We start from the raw sequence: 23,646 nt of genomic DNA on the forward strand, positions 1-23,646 counted from the left end.
CTGCCTACTTGGCCAGAATTGTTTCTTTAAGGGAATCAAACATTCAAAGCACTTTAGTGAGCAAATGGAAAATAAATGACTTTTAACTGGACTTAAATTCAGAAGCCCTTTCACAGGAGTTGGTGGGTCTACTTGAAATAGAGAAGATGGTGATGCTGCAAACTTGCTATAATATGTGATATTCCAACAGCTCCTTTCCTGGCATCATTTTGTGACTACATACCTGAACAAACCCAAGAGACTGTATCACAAAGGTGCCAGCATCCTGTGGGATTGCTACACCAGGACTTCATCTTAGAAAGAAAAAGGCAAAGTCCCAAAAGTCCACCTGCAAATCATTCTATTCTACTAACAACAATGAATAATATCTAGATTCTGAGGTTGTCACAGAGATTGAAGCTGGTATCAGTTTACTAGCAGCAAAACTAAAGCAACTCTATTTGCATTGCTGAAAATCTATGAATAGCTTTAATGTATTTAGACCATCTCCTCAAATATGTGTTACTGTGAAGGCTACACTTGTAGTCATCCATATGTTCACTCATCCCCTCACTAAGTACCAATTGACTTATAGGTCTCAGTTCAAAACTGAAAGTTCATTTATTGTTTATTAAGTATCTCATTGTTGTTGATAATTTCATAAAGTGGAGTCAAAGAGAAATTAAATGAATCTAATAATACACTAAAATGTCTAAAACTGAAATATTATGGGCATCATTATGAAGAACAGGAAGGGGTATATGGGAAGGTTTGAAGAAACATGAAAGGTAAGAAAGAAATGATATAATCTTATTGTAATCTCAAAAAGAAAAAGAAAAACGTAGGATATGTTCTTCTTTGAAATAACTGCTTACTTTAAAATAAAATTACATAAATCCATTATTTATCTATAAGCATAATAGATTGAGTAGGTAATATGTTGAAGTCAGCAAGTTAGTACATATGTGTTCAAGTGATATCCCAGACTCCTTTGTTCATTATAATGTCTTAAACCTTGTGACAATTCAGGGTAATTTGAAAGAAAAATTTTTCATGACTCCATGAGAACAGAGAGGATCTGGTGGCCAGGGAAGCCTTCTGGGGGAGATGACACAAACTGATTGCTTAAGGATAAGCATGGATAATAATAACATTTTTTGGTCTCCCTCTTTGGGAAAGGTCCATACCATGGTCAGGCATAGGACAAATATAGAAGAGGATAAACGTTTATTTGTTAAATAAACTCATAATGTTCTTACTGGCAAGTGGCATTTTATATACAAATTAAAAACAATACAAGGTGGCAGAAGACAAAAAGCCAAATGAATTTATACAAAGTTTGGGGGCTCTGACTAGCTAGACAGTAGGCAAGAAAAGGACTTCACACTGTCATTATGTCAAGGTCACTTAGTTGATAATAATAAGCACACATTTGGCATATGAGCTATCTCAATGATATTTTACAAATGGCATATCAAAATACCTTTACAGAAAATATCACAATTTAATAGTTGGATTAAATGGAATTTACTCTATTATGTATACCAAGGATTTTTAAAAACACCATCACCTTTTTGCATAGTGGCAGATCTTCAAGTTAGTCCCTAAATTTTGGCAAATTTGCTTCTCCAAACACGAAGTAAGAAAATAACCTTGAAATTTAAATAGTCAGAGTTATAAACCAACAAAAGCTGATTGCTGGAAGTCGATTTAAGTCCACTCATTATCTCTTAATTTTCTAAATATTTAGCTACATCAGAATATATTTTGCCATGTTTTTTTCTTAGCTGATTCAGAGGGAGTAGTTAAGGAAAAACAGCATTAATTAAATGAAAAGAAGACAACTTAGCCCAGCAATTGTAAATGGAATTCTATTCTTTTTTTAAATTAGATGTTTTCTTTAAAGATCTTTAAAAACAAATATATATGCCAATGTCAGATATTTATTCAAAACTGGAGAGCATTGTGATACGATAAAGTAAAATAACACAGTTGGGGGCTATTTTTTTTATTTTTGTCAGAAAATTAAGGAACTTTCATGCTGGATCTATAGGAATGTACCTCCCCAAAAAAATGTATTAGGATCCAAAAGCATCTAAAACCAAGCTAAAATTAGCTATACATTGATTGTTAGTAGACAGCTGATTTAACTTAGAATAAATTTATATGATTGTGCTCTGCCTCCTATGAATGCAAGGATACCTAAAATTTGAACCATTTTTACAAATAGTTACAGCTTTTCATTTAAAGATATATTGGATCTACAAATCCCTGTAGGAGAAAGAAGAGGAATTTGGGCACAAGCAGATTTTTGTTAAGTCTCTTGGCTTGACACTACAAGTATAAACGACTAATAAAGGAGAGATACCCATACTTGATTTGATTAAAATAAGAAGTTACCGTACAGGTTTTGGATTTATGAAGTAAGTTGAGGGGGGTTGGAGAGATAATGACTTAGTCAGTACAGTTCTTGATATGCAAACATGAGGACCTGAATTCAGATCTCTAATGCCCATGTAAAAAGCTGGGCACATATCTTGAATCTAAGTTCTGAGGGGTGGAGACAAAAGAACCTCTGGAGTCCAGTGGCCAGTCAGTTTATCACATCAATGTGCATCAAGTTCAGTGAGATACCCTATTTCAAAACAATACAGTGAAAAGCAATACAGGAAGATACCTGGCATTGATCTCTGGTCTCCACATACCTGTGTGTACACATGCAGATGTGCACTCATCTACATAAATGTGTGTGCATGCATATTGTATGTGCACACACATACAATAATAACAACAAAATAAAAAAATAAGGAAGAGAAAGGCAGCTATGCCTACAGCTGCATTGACAATATATTCTCACTTCTGTCTATTCAAGGGACACAGCAGACATTTTATTATCATGACAAGTGCTACCTGAAGAAGGTTAGAAACCAGAGGAGAAAGGGATCCATAACCTGAATTCATTCTCTTTCTGCTTCTGGTCTCTGAAATACTCATCTGTCTTTATTACAGAGGTGCAATTTTACTTGAAAGAAACATGTGTTATCACAGCTGTTCTTAGCAGAGGTGTTTGCTTTTTATGCATTTTCTGAGAGTCCTGCACCAGGCAATCTCTGCCCCTTCAGATTCAGGCAGATAACACTCACTTGTTTGATCACATAAAAGAGTGTTAAGGGACAAGCCACAAGCAAGGGTTCCTCACTCTGCCCTTGTCATTATCCCAGAAGTATCCTGACACAGTACTCTGTAAGAATAGTTAGACATTAAGAAATGCTTAATGTTTACAAACAAGGAAAAGAGACTTTGCAGCAGCTTAGAATTGGAATCTAGGATTTCATTATTAGGGCCACCACTACGTTTCTGACTTTGGCCTAGGTTAATAGGATCAAATATATACTAAAATGAAAATGTCACAATGAAACCCATTATGATGTATCATTACTACATGCTAAAAACCAAAATTATGTACAAATAGAAAAAGGGCATTTTGAAATATCCGGTATAGCCCCTCGTTATCACTTATTTGGTAATCTAAACAACATTTATGGAAAAATGGACTGAGGCTTAAACATCTTTAGTGAAGAGTTGAATTTAGTTGAATTTTCAAGTCAATGTTCTTTACTTTCCACGTGTCAACTCCACTGAGTTGCTGTTGAGGGTCATAAGATAAACTTGTTTCAAAGTGGTATCTATATATTAATGATAGACATCATTTGAAAATATGAATAAGATCATGATGGGGATTCTTTCTAGTGAGTCCAAAAAAATATTAAAAGACATACGTGTAAGGAAACAGGAAACCCTGTGACCATCTCCATGAGAGATCCTCACAGAAATACAACTTACCACATTACTGGAAAATTAAAGGAACAGTTTGCATCACTCTAGTTTCCTAGTTGCCTCCAGCTATTATTTTTCTCATAAACTTTTTAAGATAAAAATTCAAACCTCCAGGCTGTAGAAGATGATTGTACCCCCTTCAGTGAAAACAGGCATCTGGTTTCTACAATCAGTGAGATCATAGCATCTCTACTCACACTGCTGTAGATAAGGACCTGTCAGCATTTTCATTATAAAACCTTTTTCTACCCTCTAGCTTGAGAGACCAACCATAGCAATTTACTGGGGAAATAGCTCCAGTAAAGGGCAATGTACAAGTCTCGAGCACAAAGAGAAAATGCTTTCATTTTACAGAACTCAAGAAAGGTTTATTTGAGAATGAGGCAGCCTGAAGAATTCTTAGGTTTATTTATTTGGGGTGACCATTTGACCTTCAAAGTAAAGAAAATAAGGTTCACTGGTATTTTAAACAAAAATCCCAAGCATCATATTTTAGGAAATAAGTAATGTACTTGGATACCCTTGGGCAACAATAGCTCTACTAACAAGAATTATAATAACACATGTTTTCTGAGTCTGTGTGCCCAGGAAAGGTACTCCTGACTGGAATCATCATCTTGGACTCTCAGATGAAGGAATGGAGTTAAAGAATATTGATCCAGAACTAATCAAAAAGGGTAAAACAGGATTTGTTACTGATAGGCTAAATGAAAGTGCTTGGTGATACCTCAGGGAAGGTAGATTCACTAGAGACAATATTTGATCTGGTGTAGTTGGAAGTTTTCCTGTGTCCCGGCCGGCCACCTATTGGAACAAATCTCTCCCCTTCGTGTCCCCCAAGTAAACACATAGAGGCTTATATTAATTATGAACTAGATGACCTATGGCTCAAGCTTCTTGCTAGCTAGCTTTTATATCTTAAATTAGCCCATAACTATTAATCTATATATTGCTACGTATTCCATGGCTTTACTTGTGTGCTATTACATGCTGCTCCCTGGACAGTGGGCTGGCATCTCCTCTACTCTCTTTTCTTCTCCACTATCTCTCCAGTTAGAATGTCCCACCTAACCTTATTCTGCCTTACCACTGGTCAAACATCTTTATTTATCAACCAATCAGAGCAACACATTTTCACAGCATATAGAAAGACATTCCCCCATCAGTCTGGTTCTCAGGATGAGCTCTCTTCTTCCCTGCTACTGAGTCTTATATACAACAATAGAAAGGATCTTTTTCTGGGTGGTTTCAATACTATGCAAATGTAAATAAAAGTAACAGGAAGGAACTTCATCTGAGGGACTGAGAGAAAGAAAATAATATTTCTTTATCTAATGAAAACTGCATAGCAGACATTATAGAAGTTGTCTTATTTGGTTGGTGTAATGAGCTAAATACACCTGCTTCATTGAATAGAGAAGGGAACTGAAGTTCCAAGGTAAAAGAATTCCTCCCCCAAGGTCATAAAGCTAATGCTTCAGTCACACCATTTTTAATACCACTCTTGCTTTCTATCTCTCTGTTTGCCTGCCCAAGAGCACACTCAGGTTTCAGAAGCACCCAGAGTATTTGCACTTGGTACCGTCATCAGGGTAGAACATAATATAGCATACCACTTCCATTTATCACTCTTTCTCTGTACCCTCTTCTACCTAATAAATGGGCATACATTCTAGTCACGCCTCTATTTTCTGATGTTTTATTCTTTTGACATTTCTCCACCACACACAGAAAAAGAAAGAAAAGCAAGGTGTTGGGACATAGTGATTGATAATAGATTTGAAACCCACACCAAACTGTTTTTCTTTGTGATATAATCAAAGATGATTTAGAAAGGCCAGATAAAGTTTACTTTCAAAGGACTTTCTATAACTTCATCAAAAGCTACCAGTGAGTCTTTTGTCCCCTTATTGCTTATTGCTGGCAGAAGAGATTGTCATCCTAGCAGAGTAAAAGAGTAAACCCAGAATATAAACTATTTACAGAGCTTCATTTAATATTAGTCGTGCATATGAAGAGATAATATCAGAGGGGAAGACTAATGTCCCCTGAAAGCACATATTCTAAGTAAGGTGTAGATTAATTTATTTCAAGGTTTTGGAAAACTAGTGTGTAAATGGTGGTTATATACCAAGAGTTAGTTCAACTGTCTCTGCTGTTTTGTTTGTTTTGCTTATTGTTTTTTGTTTTTCATGTGTGTTTCTTAGTACAAACTGAAAGGGTCCTTTGATAAGGACTATACATTATTGTGACTGATTGATTACTCTAAGATGCTTATTGTAAAGCTAAGCATAGCAGCTTTAATTGACCTTTGACATAAGGACATAAGCATAATTGTCCTTTGACAAAAGGACAATTAGAAACAAATTGTTGGGCAAGTGGATTCACATTCCTCCAAGTGGAGAATGTGAAAATAAATTATAATTAAGGATATAAATCCAAGGGGGAGTATGTGGTCCCTACTCTTAACTAGCAAGTCAGTTGGCACATTAATGGTTGTCATATTATTTGAGACCTTGTGAAAGTGGCATCACTAGCTAGGGTTACATTACTGATAACTTCATATGTAAGGCACTAATACCGTTAATCCCAGATTATCATGTCAGTGACAATGAAACAGACTGACATTTTAGAGACTTTAACTACTTCTTGTGTTGTCATTGACCAGATGAAATGATTTAAACCATCTCAGAATCTTGAACAAAGAGTTTACAAAAGTAATGCAATGGAAGCATCCTCAAAGTAGCATTTTATATTAATAAACATGCTACCATATGTTGATGTTTAAAAAATATTTTGTTGTTTATAGTTTCCAGAAGTTATTGCTTGGAATACTTTTATTGTTTGACTTAATCATTTAAATTTTTATTAGAAAAATATCATTCTATATCCATCAACGTTACAATAGACAATGTGTTTTTAAGTCTGACAAGAACATTCAGACATGTAAAATGTAAATAATGTAGCTTTGATTGAAATACACTGTGCTACAGTGAGATTTGTGGCTAATCTGTGATTTATAACAAAGTAAAAACATCCACGATGTTAAGAGATTATAACCTTCATTGCAACAACTTCCTTATGGTACAGAGATTCTATTGCATGTATGATCCATTAGTCTCTCTGCAAACAAGAGTAAATTATTGATGATGCTATATACAGATATCTCTTGCCAGATGCTTATTGATGATGCTATATACAGATATCTCTTGCCAGATGCCTGCCATAAGTCAGAGTTACATCTAAATCTATCCATTCAGCAATCTTGCTTTGTATATGTTGTTATGTATGAGCACATACACAATTTATATATATATATATATATATATATATATATACATATCACAAAGGCTTCATAATCAAGAGAGAATATGGTATAAATTTCAGTATGAAAGCATGCAGGCTTAAACCCAAGAAGAGCTAATGTTTCACTCCAGAAAAGACCAACAGTCAAAGCAGTCAGCCAGGAAGAATTCCCTTTCTGTTCTATTCAGGTCCAACGTCAAGGAAAGTAAAATGCTCTATTTACACACTTTACCAAATCAAATTTTAGTCTCATCCAGAAACAACTGGTAGATATTCACAAGGCAGTGCTTGACTAAATATCTGGTTATTTCATGGCCCAGTCAGGTTGCCACATAAAATTAACCTCCACACAAGAGAACTACAACAAAAAGACTTAGTCTGTGCTTCAGACAACATGATCCCTAGAAAGGAAGAAAATACAATATAATATCAAAAGTGAACTCTGAGAACAGCAATGATAACAAAATGTATACTATTTTCCACTTCTATTCACTGAGCATCTATTACCATACTTATTTATTATCACTCACTCATTTATTTTATAAATATTTATTGACTGACTTGCAAAAAATGCACAGTTCATTTTACTGCCTCCTTTAGTTGCTATTTTAATAAAGTGAAAATAATATATTGCTCACAGGAAATAGAATTTACAACTGGATAGCATAATTGAGGTGTGAGCTGTATTAGTTGCCAGAAGTAGTTCATAAGAGACCATGAGCAATTTAGTTCAGAAAGAATCAAGTAATTTTACATTCAGGAATTCAGAACATTACCTAAAAATCCCTAAGCAAATATGAGGCAAAGGCTTTATCTATCAGCTTTTTCAGGATCCTGAATTCTCACTCAACATTCCTTTTCCATAAGCATATTTTAATAGCAGAATAATCATCTATCATCCTTATTTATTTAATCTTTGGGGCTTTCTTCCAGAATTTAACATGAATCATCAAATGTTTAAAAGACCTTGAACCAGCATGTGTACCTGTCACAGGAGACAAATCCCAAGCAGCATGCTTGTGGTACCCTCAGCACCTGCTTCAGCTTTTAGCTCATTTTTCACTTTCTCTTTCTAGGTCAGGTTTAACCTAGGATTTTGGTGGTATGATTTACAGAAACTTCTAGATCCCCGTTCTGTACCATTAAATTACTTTAATAATGTACTGGTAAGTTCAGATATGTCTCCTTTACAGACATAAATTTCCATGTACCTGACTGAAGTATTTTGTAGATTATCTGCACCTTTTCTAACGGTAGGCAGAGTGGTTTTGATAAAAATAGAAGACAAATGTATTGAATATTTATCACATACCTGGCAATGTGCTAAATGCTTTCATTGTGATATCTCACATAACCCTGTAACAGCCAGAATGGTGCTATTTTCTCTGCTTCTCACTGATGAAATGTGTCACTTCTTTTCCCTTTCCTTACCTGGAGTCCCAGAACTTCCAGCTTACATTTAGGATTCATGACATAGAAAGAATAACACTGAATTAGAAATGGGAAGACCTGGTTATAGCTATGACTGGGACCTGCTGAGTGACCTTGAGTAGGGCACCTCCTGTCTACATGATTTAGTAACCTTGCGTGGAAAATGAGAGCACGGGTACTGTGAAAAATGATGTGTTGAATCAAACTCCTCTCAAAAGAAATAGGTTTAGCTACTTCTTATACTCTAAGACTGAGGCCTCTGGAGAGTGTGCATTGAATTCAAATTTACACATGTTCCCAGAAAGACAGGAGACTTACTTATACTTTAAATTCACTTGTAGGAAAGAATTTGCTAGCTGAAACACTCCTGTAGCTCTTCTGGACCTTTCAAAGGCTCTAGATCTAAAGTAATTACATTACATTCAACTCTTAGCTCTGCCGTCCAGAAGCCATGTGACTTTCTGGATGTGTTTTAAAGTTTTAAACTATGTGCAGCTCACTTCCCTGACAATAACATGAAGTCACTATTGTATACATCTCAAAGGGTCATTGTAAAGACTAATCTAGGTGACATTTGTAAAGTGTCTAGCACAGTGTCGGAACATGGTAGAATCTCTCTCTCTCTCTCTCTCTCTCTCTCTCTCTCTCTCTCTCTCTCTCTCTCTCTCTTCCTGTGTGTGTGTATGTGTTAGAACAATAAATAATGAAACAATGCCTAGATATTGTAAATATTTGTCTCTTTAATGTACTCAATTTGAACATTTGGGAGTTCTTCAATATTAGACATTCTGAAGTTGAGATACACCAACATTGTCAGGGGGCTCACATTAACTTTGAGTCTAACAAAGTTTTAAACCTATTTGTATAAGGATAAGAAAAATTGTCTCTTATTTACAAGTTTATAAACTTGAAGGAAATATTAAATCTGGAGAAAGTTTTAAATACAAAGTAATTTGTGGCAGTGCAAATTCATAAGTCACCTTTAAAATAAATATGGCAATAGCCATCTTAAAGCATCACAAATTTGAAAAAAAAAACATCTTTCCTTATTCTATCCAAGGGAAATGATTTCAAATCTAAAAAAGACATATTCCCTGGGATGAATGTTTTATTTTTGGTAGTAGCAAATTGGTGGAGATCCTAAATATCTAAATGTAAGTGCGCCTAACTTATACAGCTATTAAAATATGTCTGCAAAGCTCAATGTCCATTTAAAACATACAAGTGCAAACTTACTGAATTACACATATAATTCTTTCTGAGATAGGCTCTCACTGTGTGGTCTAGGCTGGCCTCATAATACAGCCCCTGTTTACCTCAAACTTGCAGTCCTCTTGTCTCATCTTCCTGAGTCCTCGGAGTACAGCTGTGCACATATATTTAAAAATAAGCTACACAGAGACCATTGAAAACAAAGTAGTACTGAGAATCTGGGAAAACATACACTAAATTTATTAACAATTGTATCTCTACACTATTGGGATTCTAAAGTCTATCTAAAATTTATTCTCATTTTCTATTTTTGTTTCATCCAACTTACTTCAATTAACACAGATTAATATTAAAAACAAAGAAAATATCAAAATAGCTGAACTTTGCAGTATTCAAACTATTCAAACTACTTGGAAAAAAATTATCCTTCCAATAACAAAAATATATACAGGGATATGGTAGTTTAGAATGCCCTGGGAAAAATCATTCATTTATGAACAATCATGGCTTGATTTAAATGAATATGCAAGAGTGGGTTTAAATGAATAAGCAAGAGTAAACAAGCTCACTTCTATAGAATAAAATGAGCTGGAACATAAGGTCTGGTCTGGGAGTAACAGAAAAAAGCCAGGGCTTGTGGAGGAACTGTCCACCAAGCAAGTGCTGACACATCCTTCTGATCTTGGGTGTGTTTAAGAGCACCCTCTTGAGGTTGGGAATTTACAGCCCACTTCTTCCTCTTTCTCCTCATCCTTCATTTCCCCCACCAGCATCCTGCTCTATTTTGCTTCATTCCCTGGCTCACTTGTGCTTCCCTGATCACTATGGCAACTGGAATAATAACAATTGTAAAGTACCCAAGGTAGCCCTTAAGGTGGTCAGCTAAATTCTTTCTCTCTCTCCTGGATTCATTAGAGCTTGGCCATCTCCCTTTCCTATTTCTTCTTTTCCTGCTTTCTCCATCTCAAGACATTCTGTATTCTCTTCTTCCCTTTGAGAGAATCACTGTAGAGAAAAAAAGGAAAGTTTCTGTCCACCACATGAAGCTTAGAAGTTCTTGGACATATAGTTTATAAAATGTCTGTAAAATTATTGCAAAAAAATGGCCTATATGATTTTGAAACATTTTCCACAACTTTTCTCTATCTTAATACATCAAATATGACATAAAAGTCAAATGGTTCAGCCCAAGAGTTAATGTCATGGCTTAATGATTTGAGTTGTTCTAATAACAAGTGAATATTGGTGGGAAAATTAAGGTGCCCTAAAACTTGAGCTGTCCATTTTTAATTAGATTTATGATGTGCAATATATTTGGTTAAACAAAGTTACTACTATGAATGCATTAAAATTAAAATATACATCATCTTACAGTAGTGTGTGTGTGTGTGTGTGTGTGTGTGTGTGTGTGTGTGTGTGTGTGTCAGAGCACTTAAAGGGATAACTTGGTGTGATGACACACACCTGTAAACCCCAACACTCTGGAGGCAGAAGCAAGATATAGCAAGTTCAAAGACAGCCTTGCTACATAGCAATTTCAAGTCTAGCCTGGGATATACAGTAAGACCAAGTCTTAAAAACTGAAATAAGAAACTAAAAATCCAAACATTAATTATAAAATATCATATACACACATATATGTATGCAAATCACAAATTGTTTATCAATTTACTTGGTTGAGTTTGTTTCTGCATCTTGGCTCTTCTGAATAATGCATAAAGAACATGAGATTGGGCTATTCCAATAGATTCTGATTTCATTTTCTTTCATATATATATATATATGTAGAAGCTTTATATTCTTTTCCCAATTTAGCATTCCTACCTTCAATGTATGTGTACTAGGGGTCCCCTTTCCACATTCTCTCCAATATTTGTAATTTCTTGTCTTTTTAATAGTAAATGCCTAACTGGCATGAAGTAGCATTTCACTGTAGCTTTTATCTGCACTTTCCTAATGGGACATTATGCTGAAGACCTTTCAATATATCATCACTGGAAATTTCTCAAAGAAGTTCATTCAGATCTGTCAGCTATTTTTAGAATGAGTCATATTTCAATTACTTTTTTTTTAACTTCATAAAACACAATAAACAGGAAGCAAATAGTGTAAGAATAATCTTAGAATGCTAGGAGAGATATCAAATACTCTGTCTTTACTGTGTCACTTGCTTTTGAAATTGTGGAGACTAGAAAGAAGAAAATGAAAGGAGAGGGTCAAGAGTGTTTAACACTCTTTCAATACAGGTACAGACAAGTTGAAGGAAAGGAAACTATACAGGTTGGTCCTTAGGATTACATGCATCATTTAAGTCATTTAAGTCTTTGCAGATGGAAAAGCAGAGTACAGTGAAAATGAAGTGGAAGCCTGTTTTATGATGACACATGAACTTTTACAAGAGGGACAAGCCTTTTAGAAATATTTCTTTTCCGTGGAAGTTCATTCCCATGAACACTGCTGTGTGGTGATAGCAATGGACTGAGAAAACAGAGGATCCATCTAAGGGAGAAAACACTCAGGCAAAGGGTGCTCTAGTTTCTCCCGTGAGACTCTACAGACACATTATTGCAGATAATCTGGAAGGTAGGAAAGGTAGCCTTGGGATTCCTCTAATGGTATCATTCTTATATTTCAATGTGTAATGTCTAGCACAGTACCTAAAATAGAGCCTAATGCAGTCCTAAGTTATAGTTCCCTAAACCAACTGATAGTCAGCATGCAGAAAGGAGTGCTCTAGAGAGATAAAATAAAACATGCTAGGGGTCCTACTTTGATGATCAAATTATTCAGCATCCTACAAATCATTATGTCTTAGTAAGGTATTAAGACGACTTTGTATATTATTTTAAAGGTGAAAATCTGGTCTAAACAAATAGGGTTTTAGGCCTTTTCATGTTAAGTATCTTCCAGGAAAGAAAATAAATATACATCCTAATCTTATTTTCACATACCCTAGATAATATTGAGATGAACACAAGTTTCTGGAAACTCCTAATTAGCATGTATTTAAATTCCACTTTCACAGCTTAAAAATTCAACTGGAATAGTTTTTATGTATTTTCCTTAAATCAATATTGTAAGTAAGATAGTTATATTCTGTATCTTTAACTTTGAAACCATAGAGAACAAGAGTTGGTATTTGTTGCATGCTGAGTATTTGATAACTGAATGAAATTATGATATTGGGGTGTTATTAATTTTCCTTACTTCATTTTGTGAGTGTTCTATCAACATGTAAGTAGTCCCTACATGTGAACAGTTAGCCTAGAGTAATATTCTTGGGAAAATACAATGTTCCAGCTCACAGCCAAGGAAGACATGAAAAGAACACCTGCACAGTGGAAGGGTTTCCTCCTAGAAGGTCTGAGCATTGCTCTTGGGGAAGCTAGTAAAATAGCCAAAGCCATGTGAAAGCACCATTCACCTGATGAATACATGCATATTCAGCACCACATGCTTCTTACTTAACTTTCTTTTGCATTCATGATATAGGAATATGTAAACCTGTATTTATCACTGTGGTCATGTTATCTGAGAAAATTGACACTTGAGAAATCATATACATGGTACATGTGAAGCCTACATTCGAAACCCCACTGTTTTGTTTTTCATATTGTATTTTGTTATTATCTATTAGATGATGTTGAAAAACTTCACTGTGGAAAGCAAGTGTACAAAGTACTAGTGATCTTTCTGTATTTAAGACTCCAAGACGGAAATCTTACATTAACTAGTACATAATTAATCACCTTAGAAGTATAATTAGACTGCATTATTATAATATAATAATATAGGACTTTTGAGAGTAATTGTATTCAAATAATTGACAATATATAATGGGGTAGACTCTCTAAAAGTATAGTTTGTTTTCACAGAATTAATTTATTTTCAAAAGACAAAGTCAACTTGATTTAGATAGTTTACTCCATTGACATAAATAGAGTCAAAATGAACTTGTTAAACAAGGACACCAAAAGAAGTAGAACCAAAACAAAGTTAAATTAATGTAATTACCCATCCTCTTTAAAAGGTGATTATAATTAAATGAATTTCTTCCAATATGGCTTGAAAATTAGGGAAAACATAACAGCATAAAAGAAACTTCATCAAACATGAACTAGGCTATTAGGATGTACAGTCAACAGTCCTCATACCAATAGCTTATCATATTTGATTATTTTATCTTGGGCTTAATTTCCCTGAGCAAATATTTCACATTTCTTTGTTAATAAGCATTTAGCACTGCAGAGCCAGTCTCATAAGCTTGTGATAATGGATTCTAAACAGTACCTAGTGCTAAGATGCTAGTATATGTAGAGTTCGCAGCGAGAGGGGCTAGGAGCACACAAAGCGGTGATAAGTTGTGGGGGGGCAAACTAGTGAGAGAGCTGTTCTCTCACACATCTTGTCAGTAATAAACACACAAACCCTCAATGACCTAAGACTTATTTGAGGTTTTTCAAAAAAAAATAAGATCCATATCACCATTTAATGCAGATCCTGAACTTGTTATATACACTAAAGACCATAATAATAATTGGCATTCATTTCACTCTTAAAAGTCTTTTATACAAGATTATATCTGAGAATGTTGCAAGTCTGGGGGGTCTCAGAAATTCCCTCACCCACATTTTTCATTTCATACCAAAAATGTTCCAAGGAAAGACTAGAGTCTCTAGCCACTCAGTGTAAAGCAGTTAACTCTCAATCTTTCTATTATGCCTGCCTCCTGTGAGCATTATGCCCCATGAAGTGGGGTGTGTGTGTTTCACTAACTTTACTGTGTTTAACAGCTGTCCCATTCAGTCTCTGTTGATATCCCTCAGAGCAGTGGCTATCACGTGGTGGTTTGCATTCACTTACAGGTGTGCACTTTCGCTTACTTCAGATAAAGTACTCCCACTCTCACCTACACGTTCCTTTAGACAATCTTCATAGCAACCCGCAAGAAGTGATTTCTAGAAACAACTGAATAAACCCACCAAGTTGTCGCTTAAGCTCATCACCCTGGGGAGCAAAGAACAGGTAGGTACTGAGACCACTCATGAGCAACAACTTCGCAAACAGCAAGTTCAGGTAGCGCCCACCACAGCCAACAAGAAAGCTCGAATAAAAAAAACCTTTCAGTCCTGGACTGAACCGTTTCAAAACCAGTCAAAACTCATTTCCTTCTGACACTGAGCATCCTTACAAAACTCTGGGATAGGGCGGTTATTTGCTGCAAACTTCATGAAGTACGGCGCCGTGACACCTCTTCTTAAGCATTTGGCTTGCTGTGTAAAAGCGAAGACAATCTTATGACTGAGGACTACATGTATACATCTCTACAATATCTGCCTAAAGTAGCCATAAGCCCTTCACCTATGGAAACGCTCACTGCAAACCAAGCTGCTCTGTTTTATCTGGAGAACTTCTATGATCCTTGCTACCCTAGCCCGTGGTCCTGCTCCAGTCTAAGGCTTTCTAGCACGCAAACCAGCGCCCAGGAGCTAGTCACAAGCTAAAGGCAGGAAGAAATCCGAAGCACAGAGACAACTAAGGCGCCCTCTTTTCAAGAGCGCTTGCAGCTTCTGTGTGCTCCATACAGGGTCCTGTCACCGCCTAGCTATCATGCCAACATGGTCCGCTGGAAAATCATTGGACTCTCGGGGCTCCAAACCCCAGCTGGCTCCGAGAGTGGACAGCGCAGTTCTGTCCGTCACCCAACAGGCAGACACATAAACAAACAACAAAAGAAATTGTTTGCTCTCCCCAGGGAGGTCAGCATGCATTAAAATAAGACACAAACCCCTCATCCTACCTTGCATCCAAACATCAACGACAAAGTGTTGTTGGTGCAAGCAACTTTGCAGTGGCAAATCATTGGTGTAAAACAGTCAGGGTCCTTAAGAACAGGGGACATTCCTTTCAGCTGCGGCAGTGGCAGCTCGCTGGGGGACCCGAACTCGGTGCTCACCCAGCGTTCGGAGCGACAGCCTAGACAGCCTAGACCGAGCGGCAGCTCTGATCGCTGCCCCCCGCGCCGGGTGCAGCCATCCCCAGCCTAGGTGCTAGCGCTGCCGGCCTCAAGTACAGCGCCTCTCGGGGTCTGTCTTCCAGGGGGGACCGGGAGTGGGGGAAGGGACAGAAAGCAAAGAAGAGTTCCCCACTATAAGGAAATTGAGGGAGGTAAAATAAATAAATATATATAAATAAATAAATAAAAATAAAAGAAAGCAAGGCGCTTTGAGGAGGGTTCAAAGGAGGTGGGGCAATATTAGCATGTAAAAGGATGTGCCCGCCTACTCGCCCCAGTCACACTAGATTGTCAAGCAAGCTGAAGGGGGCTGAGATTATTCCCTCTGAAGGAAATTTTAAAAAAGAAGAAAGAAAGAAAAAAAGCCATAATGCAGTTCCCAATTTGGTAAGAAGCCAGTGGCTGGCTGCTGCAATCCAGAGTCACCGTGGGGAGCGCTGGCCCAGAGAGGTGGGAGGGAGGGGCGGGGAGAGGGAGGGAGCGGCACACGCGGCTCGCTAGCCTGGTGGCTCGCCGGGAGCCACCAAGAACTCCCTGACTTCGGTGAGAGGGCCATCCCCAAGGGACGTGACCCTGAGACCACACAGGCCCCCATTACTACTGCAGCTTCAGGCTGGACAACCTCAAATCAAAGGCTGAGTTGCTGGGAAGAGGACAGCGCCCAGCAGTGAAGGGACTGTCCTCCCCACCCCCATAGAAGAGCTAATAGGAGGCGGGGGAGGGGACAGTGGCCTGCAAAGAGATCTAGTGTAGCATTAGGTTACAAATGATTTTGCTAGTTAATGCCTTCTGGGTCAGCGAGTCCACTCGCTCCCTGGGTTGTAAAAGGGACCTCAGAACCAAGCCTTTATCGGATGGTGACGTTTTTCTCAAATTTAAAAGAGAAGGACATTCTGCCCTCCCCCCATCTCGGTCTCTTAGAGGCTCCCAGAAGCCACTGAAGTGTCTGTGCTGTTCTAGAAGTATGAATGAGAAGACCAATAGATGCGTTATTGTTTGGGCTGGTTTGGTTTTGTTTTCATAACTGAGTCTGTGAAAACTGCAAAAAGACTTTAAGATAGCAAGCAGCTTACACAGCTGCAAGAGAGCTTAGTGAGGATTTTTAGAAAGTGATAAAAAAAAGTGTAAGGGGCAGGAAGTGGGTAAATGTAGAACTGTCTGAGTGCCACCTGGGTGCCTGGCACCATTCCTCACAGATGGCGGATGGAAAGAGCAAGAAGATGGCAGGTTTGGAGTAAGAAGGACCCGGGCTGTGTATGTGGTCCCTAAGTCATGGAAGGCCTGAGTGCCTTGTTTGTCTATTGATATGTATCATGACAATAGAGAGAGAGAGAGGGAACAAGGTGAACAGCTGGCCATCTACTCCTGGGCTAAGCCTCAGACTCAGCACAGGGCAGCAGCAGCTCTGCTCTCCTCTTGTAGACCTTATGTTGGGTCTTAAGATCAGTCTCTCTTTCTCCTGCCATACAAAGGTAGGTTCCAATAAAACTGATGAGAGGTAGTTAAAAAATCAGCTTCCGATGACCCCAGGAACTTCTCCAGATTTACAGTGTTACAGCAAGAACAAAAGAACAAACAAAACCCAGAAGTTATTAGGCTAAATGCAATATCTCATAAGCCATCATTGGCCACCCCCTATTTAAAACAACTCATGTTCCTCTCAGAAGTTATTGTACACTACACTCCATAAAATTCTTTGAATAGTAACAAAAAAAACCTAATTTTTCCCACCCAACATTACATTCTCATTCCTTAGGCAAGGAAGATGTCAAGAAAGACATATTTGTAATCATTCCCCAAGCCCAGTAAGGGGACTCTGAGTTCTGCCAAAGACATGAAGAACATTTGCAAAGTCAGTATGGAATCCAGTATGAACAAAAATCCACAGGGGATTTACCAGGAGTTAAACCTGGTTCTAACTGAAGAGGGCAGCCATGACATAGGCTTTGGTGTTCATACATATGGGGAGTGGGACTACTGAAAAGTGTGTGTGTGTGCATCACTCTTAAATATACTAAGGCATATTTTAAGAAAACACTGGTATGAGACGTTTTCTGTAGTCTTAAGGCTGTGTTAACAGATGAGATATACACTTTAGCATTTCCCCCTTTATTACCATAAACTATGTGAGTGTGTGAATTCTTCCACCTACAGAGTGTCTGTAACTGTGGCTGCATTTTCCAAGGGAAAATAGATTCTAAAAATGTTGTACAATATAATCTCCTTATTCATTAGCCTATAATTTGGATTTCAAACACCCCAAAAGTATTGTATGCTCTATATTGTGATGATCCAATAATATCTAACAGTCTTTCCCTGATGAATTTGCCAAGTTAAGCCTGACCTCCTATTCTAGGGCAGCATTAAAGGCTGTTACACTCAAGTTATTTCCCATTTCATAGTTTGTGCTAGCTCAGATTGATAAGGCCAAATGACAAAATACAAAGCAAAATATGTATTTCATGAACTGCTTCCATCTTTTATGCTCTCATCAAGAAAAATTCATCTATTCACACACTTCTCTCAATAAATACATATGCATTTCTGTTTATATGTGATATTTCTAGAGACATTTGATGAATGCCTTTTCTTAGTTCCTTTCTCTCAATAATAGCTACAGAGTAAATTGAAGGGTTGAGAGAATGTGGGGGTCTGTGTCCACGACAATGAACTGCACCGTTACAGTCAGTAACACTATGGTTACAAAATGGAGGTACTGTCCCCTTAAGTATGAACACACTGCATTATTGGTCTGAAAACTACCAATTTGAAAATATACTGCATGGGGGTGTTATGCAATATTTTTAGGAGGAAATATTTTTAAGGAATGGCAGGATGTGATCTGTTCATTACAATATCAAAATAACTACCCTTACTTGGACATTTCAATGATTAGTAACATTTACAGCTCTTTCTGATAACTACCACTTTCATAGAAAGTAGATTACAAATACATTTTAGTAAACATGCTACCTAACATTTCCCTCAATATTGATTCCTATTTACAAAAATAATATTATCAATAAGTGAGAGCACAAATACATCTAATCTTTTATTATTGTTATTCTTCCTAATGAGAAGTCAGTGTTTAGTTACTTTTTTTTTCTGTCTTTGATAACCATTTTCATAGCTATTTTATTTTATATGCAAGAGTGTTTTCTGGTATGCATTCCTGTGTATCAATTGTATCACCAGGGAGTATAGAAGAGGATGTTGGATCCCTGGAAATGGGCATGAAAAAGAGCTGTAAGTGGCTTTATGAGTGCTGAGAATTGAACCCCAGTCCTCTAGAGGAGCAATCAGTGTTCAAAGTCTCTGAACCATCTCTTCAGGCCCCCAAAATAAAGGAACTTTAAGAATCTATTTCTTTGCAATCACTTGTTTTCAGCAAATGCACATTTCTATAGTGTTTTCTATTTTACAGGGACTAATGTATTTCTTGTTCTGTGCTCTGTTATGAATTCAACAGTGTGCTGGAGCCACATCCTACTCAGTACGGTTGACCATGTGACCTCCTAAGTCCCCATTCAGTGACACCATTCCCAGTAGTTTGGGATCAATCAAAAAGAACATTTTTACCCCACACTCTGGCAAATGCTACAGATGTGGAATTCTTTCTTTAGACAAACTTTTATCAATAGAGCACTGCCCTAAATACTGCATGCTCATTAGCCCATTATATCATTACAATCACTCAATCTTGCCGGGCGGTGGTGGCGCACGCCTTTAATCCCAGCACTCGGGAGGCAGAGCCAGGCGGATCTCTGTGAGTTCAAGGCCAGCCTGGACTACCAAGTGAGTTCCAGGAAAGGCGCAAAGCTACACAGAGAAACCCTGTCTCGAAAAACCAAAAAAAAAAAAAAAAAATCACTCAATCTTGCCAAAGGGGAAATCTGTATCATAGAAAGAATAGCTTTGCAAACCAAAATTGGTATACTAATCAACTAAATGAAGCAACTAATCAAAATATTTTAACGACTTTCAATCACACATATTCATTTTTCATGCTGAATGTCCTAAACAGCTTACCTCTTACTGTGGTCCATGATGCTCCATAGAAAGAAGAGCAGCCCCTATTAGGGGAATGATGTTCTTCTCATGCAAAAAGGGAAAACCCTAGATATGGAGTCATTTTTAAAACTTCACTTCAGACAACAACAACAATAATATCTTCCTACGTACACAATTATCAGTCAAATAATATTATAGCTAATCTCACCCTGGTGAGTGGAGAAAGACCATCCTCTTAGAGGGATGGAAGAGAACAGACTGGCGGAAATAACAAAAGCCCTACAGCTTAGTCAGATAATAGGAATAGGATTTGAAGCCAAGTATTGTGACTTGAGGATCGATTCTGCTTGACATTCACCAGCTAAGATTGTGCAAATTCTCATTCATTTTCTATAATACAGATTATTGTTTCAAAGGCTTCTTCCATGAAATTCCAATGAAGAACATATTACACAGTTTGTGGCAATACCACACTGAGCATGCCTGATCTTGCCAGGAAAATGTAAGAGATTCAAAAAGCAAGTTCAGGGGCCAAACACACTAGAATTTGCCAGTAACTGCGTGGTTTGAGTCTTTGACTTCTCTTCTACACTACACATAGAAGTCCACTTATTGTAGTAATGTTTTCATTTAACTAATAAAGCAAGTAATATAAATAAAGTATCTTTTACCATGTACTTTCCTGAAATACGTAATGCACCTCACTGTTACCAAAGAGATTACTCATTAATTAAATAAATTTGGTTAGAAATCAGAACAATAGAAAAGTATGTATGCTTAAGTGTTAATAATTGCATTTAAGGACCATAAAAATACTTGATCAATATAGTTAAATTTCCCAAATGGCCATTTTCTGTTCTGCAACATGGTAATGATATTACAGGGTCTCTAGAAGGTTTAAATGAGAAGATGTATTAGCAAATATCTTTCACCCTTACCTGGTTTATGCTACACAGAACATAAATTCTGGTGATTTTCATTTTCTTGTATTTCTTTCAACAAGTTAACAGAAAGAAATAAACCTCCTACACTTACCAAATAATTCCAAGTCTCCAATGGCCCTTTTTATGCCCTTTCTATGCACTTCCATGTCTCTCTTGCCAATGAACACACCATCTCAGTCAGGATCTTGTCAGGTCTCACACAAACTAACTCTGATATCCCCCATACTGCTTTCACCCATCTGAGCTCTCAGTGTTCTCTCTGACTTTGGAGTCTATTGCTACTTCTCTGGCCCCCAGTATAGATCCCTCTGGACCAGTCACATTTAATGAGTGGCTATCTTTTACTTGAGTTTCATGTAAAGCATTTGCTCAACCTTTCCTCAAATTGTCTTGCTGTAGGATGGTGCTTGAGTTAAATAACTGAATAATAACTAGTTCATTTAGGAACAAGGCAGCCATTCTGTAACTTCCAACTGGGCTCCAGGAAAACTGGTGTAGATTTTTATCTCCTCATCCATCCTGTTGTAGTTTCATTACTGTTGCTATGATAAAACGCCTGACAAAAACAATTCTGGGAAGAAGGGGTTTCTTTAAATTATAATTCTAGATTAGAGTCTATCACTGTGGGGAGGTCAAGGCAGGAACTCTAGGCTAGTCACATCATATCCCAGAGCAGAGAGGAAACAAAACACACGCATGCCCAATGCTCTACTAGCTTTCTCTGCTCTTAAACAATACAGGGCCCCATACCAGGGAAAGTTGCCACCTACTTTTAGTATTCCCACTTTAGTTGAAGCAATCAAAACACCACCCCCCTCAGACATGCCCACAAACAAATTTAATCTATACAATCACTCGTTGAGACTTTCCCCAGGTGATTCTATGTTGTGTCAAGTTGACAAACTATCACCCTATCCCCAGTCTCCTACTTGTAAGGTACAAGCCTATTACTGAAGAAAGGATCATGCACTGATCATAATCAATTTTGACATTTTAGGAGCAAGTTTTCTGAAAACGTTATTGTCCTCGTCTCCAATGTGTCAGCTCAGTATGTTGAGTTCCACAGTCACCATGGTCATCACTTTTGCATTTTTGCTATTAAAAGAGCAACTTCAAAACATTATCCTCTGAGGCACCTGTAAGAATATCTTTAGCAGCAGAATTCAACTTAAACATAAAGAATTCTTAGGTCTTGTTGGTCGTCAATTGTTTTGTTCTAATTTTGATATTGAAAAAGTAGTATCTGTGTCTTGGTTTCCAATTCTTGGTTTTGACACTTGCTGAGTAATTCGAATTTGGTCACTTAGTCTCTTTGGTAATTTTCTCCTTCACTGAAAGAGGGGAGGAGTTCATTGCATTCCAGCGTATAAGTAATACGATTCCTATGCAGATTACAAAAAAGATCACATGTAAAAGTACCTATTAAAAAGATCTCACCTCATATGCATTAGTGTTTAATAATATGCATTTGCTCACTCACTCATTCTCTTATTCACTCATCCAGTACACACCAAAATTAGCCAAAAAAATCCCCAACAATTTCAAATGAACATCTACCAAATACAGCAAAATTCCTGTGAAGCAACAATTCTATTTTTATAGTGTACTTGCCCATCTGTGAAACAAAGACAAATTTTTCATTGTCAGAAGAAAAAAAAAAACTAAATCAAGAGTTCAACTTAGACAACAGTAATTCATGGGAAGGCTGCAACAAAAACATGGCTCATTTTAAATGGTTTCATATTGTCTCCAAGTGCTCTTCTTCTGCAAATAGACTCTCCTTATCAGCTGCCTTTCATTCTAACAATAGATGCTTGGCTAGCTGTATGAACTAAAGGAGGTGACTTACTTAGCACAAAGAATGCCACTCTATCATATTGTAAACAGGGGCTCTGAGCTAATCATCCCAAATGAAATGAAATGATTATTCAATGAAACAATTGCTCCCTTGAAGCTGTAAAGACATCAGATCTCTCTCACAATCACATACCACAAACTTAAGATATGACACAATTATCTCTTTTAATATGCTGTACACATTGTAGTTAAAGTCCGAGATGGCTCTAAATTTTAAGTGTAACTTTGCCAGGTTCCCATTCCCAGTTTACTTAAAGTAAGATCATTGTGGAAAGAAAAAAACAAAACTGTCTTTTGTGTTAGTGTGTGGCTTACTATAAGAATGCAAAATTATTCTTTTATAATGATAGTCAATGTCAAGTATAATGTGTTAGAAGATCCAATTATGTTTGCTAAACTTGTCAGCATCTGACTGTAGAAAAGCCTTTGCTTAGTTGGTTCATAATGTCAACACATCATCTCCTGCTTTGGGTATGCAATTACTACTATTCACTCATTTATTCATTTAAAAATATCCTGTGTGTGCATGTACCATATGTGCATGTACAGTTATGTGTACCTAGGCATGCACATGCATAGGCCAGAGGTGAACATCAGGTGTCTTCTACCTCTCTATGTCTCAGTTTTTGATAAAGGGTTGTTGAAGAACCTGGAGGTTGTCAATTCACCAAGGCTAACAAGACAAGCCTCTGGATTATCCCTTTCTCCATTGCTAGGATGAAGGGTACCATTGGTATGACCAGAGTTTTACATGGCTATGGGGATCTGAACTTAGGCCCTCATTCTCACATAGCAAACACATGGTTGACTACCCAGCCCTTTAACAAATATTTTTGAGTCAGTACTATGTGCTATTTACTGTAGTAAAGTTGGAGCACAGTGGTGAGGATGTTAGTTATCAGTACAGTCCTGGTCTTGTGTAGGTGACAGATCAGTGGAAAAGGCAGACTGGTAAGAGACCCTTGAGGAAAGCTGCCTGGCTCTCAAATGATAAGAACGAAGTAGAGACCCAAAGAAAGAGTGGAAATGACTTGGTAAGGTAACTCAAGTAGA

General features: G+C 37.2%; 1 protein-coding gene and 1 long non-coding RNA gene across 21 annotated transcripts in view; one reads left to right on the forward strand and one right to left on the reverse strand.

The window, feature by feature from the left end:
- The window catches only part of Dlg2 (discs large MAGUK scaffold protein 2), a 1,877,153-nt gene that overhangs the window by 1,155,635 nt on the left and 697,872 nt on the right, over positions 1 to 23,646 (reverse strand). For 3 of the 20 annotated variants that reach the window (XM_052714337.1, XM_052714333.1, XM_052714331.1), the window contains exon 1: positions 15,566 to 15,782. The exons of the other annotated variants lie outside the window; for them this stretch is intronic. In XM_052714337.1, the coding sequence (XP_052570297.1) occupies positions 15,566 to 15,667 (102 nt within the window). In that variant the 5' untranslated portion in view covers positions 15,668 to 15,782. Of the gene's footprint in view, positions 1 to 15,565; positions 15,783 to 23,646 lie in introns of those variants that run through there. 20 annotated transcript variants of the gene reach the window in all.
- LOC128095423 (uncharacterized) overlaps positions 16,071 to 23,646 on the forward strand; it is a 39,765-nt gene continuing 32,189 nt past the window's right edge. The window contains exon 1 of the long non-coding RNA XR_008213240.1: positions 16,071 to 16,168. This is a non-coding gene — a long non-coding RNA (uncharacterized LOC128095423). The remainder of the gene's footprint in view (positions 16,169 to 23,646) is intronic.

This window comes from Peromyscus californicus, unplaced genomic scaffold (assembly GCF_007827085.1).
Source record: "Peromyscus californicus insignis strain IS unplaced genomic scaffold, ASM782708v3 Scaffold_4__1_contigs__length_199733344, whole genome shotgun sequence".
Taxonomy (NCBI): domain Eukaryota; kingdom Metazoa; phylum Chordata; class Mammalia; order Rodentia; family Cricetidae; genus Peromyscus; species Peromyscus californicus.